The sequence below is a fragment of the Phalaenopsis equestris genome, unplaced genomic scaffold (assembly GCF_001263595.1).
Source record: "Phalaenopsis equestris unplaced genomic scaffold, ASM126359v1 Scaffold225547, whole genome shotgun sequence".
Classification (NCBI taxonomy): Eukaryota; Viridiplantae; Streptophyta; class Magnoliopsida; order Asparagales; family Orchidaceae; genus Phalaenopsis; species Phalaenopsis equestris.
Genome location: NW_018243588.1, coordinates 127 through 966, shown reverse-complemented (window position 1 = coordinate 966; position 840 = coordinate 127). Strand labels below are relative to the sequence as shown.

Below are 840 nucleotides of genomic sequence, written 5' to 3'. Positions count from 1 at the left end.
CAGGAAGGGAGCACGGTGAATTCCTCAGCCGTACTGCGGGCACCGGCTCCGCCCAGTAATGACGACGGAGGCCCAATAAAAGATAGGGTTGCAGCGTTATGCAAAGCAAAGAACATACACGACACTCCAAACTTTGCTGCAATTGAGGGAACCCAGTAGGCGGCGTAATCGAAGACGATGCAATCAGGGGATGAGATTTGCTTGTTTTGTAAGAGATCTGAGAGCTTTTGGCTCAAGCTGTCGAAAGCTTTTCTAAGATATGGGCGAAGATCATCGGAAGGGAGATCTATGGTGGCCTCGGCGTTCTGCGGCAATTGGTCGATTTGAGGGAGAGGGAGCTTTATGAAATCAATGAGGTGGGAGATTGGTGGGGAAATTTTTGGGAGCCTTGCTGCGTTTCTTGGGGTGGTGAGGAAGGTGATGCGGTGGCCTTTTAGGGCGAAGGATTTGGAGAGCTCGAGAAAGGGAAGAAGATGGCCGAAGGCTAGCCATGGCAGCATTAAGACGTGGAGACTCCCATCTTCCATTGCGAAAGGGAGGAGATAAGAGAGGGATGAGGGAACGGAAAGCATTTTGTCGGATATAAATTGATTTGCAGCGCTTATTGGCTGAAGGGAGAGCAATAATAAAAATAATAAAAAGAAAAAGGAAGATAGAAGGCGACCAATGGGCTTCTTGTATCCGCTTAAAATGTAATAAAAACTTATTTTAATAAATAAAAAAAGATCAATGTTATTTATAGATCATTTTTTATGGTTTAGGAGGCCATGTAATAATATGTATTGATGTGCTTTCATGTAACGTGTTTCTCGATCAAATTTTTAAAATAAATATTTATAT

At 43.6% G+C, this 840-nt stretch overlaps 1 protein-coding gene across 1 annotated transcript; it reads right to left on the bottom strand.

The window, feature by feature from the left end:
• Nucleotides 1-5: 5 nt before the first annotated feature.
• LOC110037832 (UDP-glycosyltransferase 91C1-like) lies at nucleotides 6-609 on the bottom strand (the record flags this gene model as incomplete). Its single annotated transcript, XM_020742558.1, has 1 exon — nucleotides 6-609. A coding segment is annotated over exon 1 (567 nt), but the record flags the coding sequence as incomplete, so codon positions are not given.
• Between the last annotated feature and the right edge of the window lie 231 nt (nucleotides 610-840).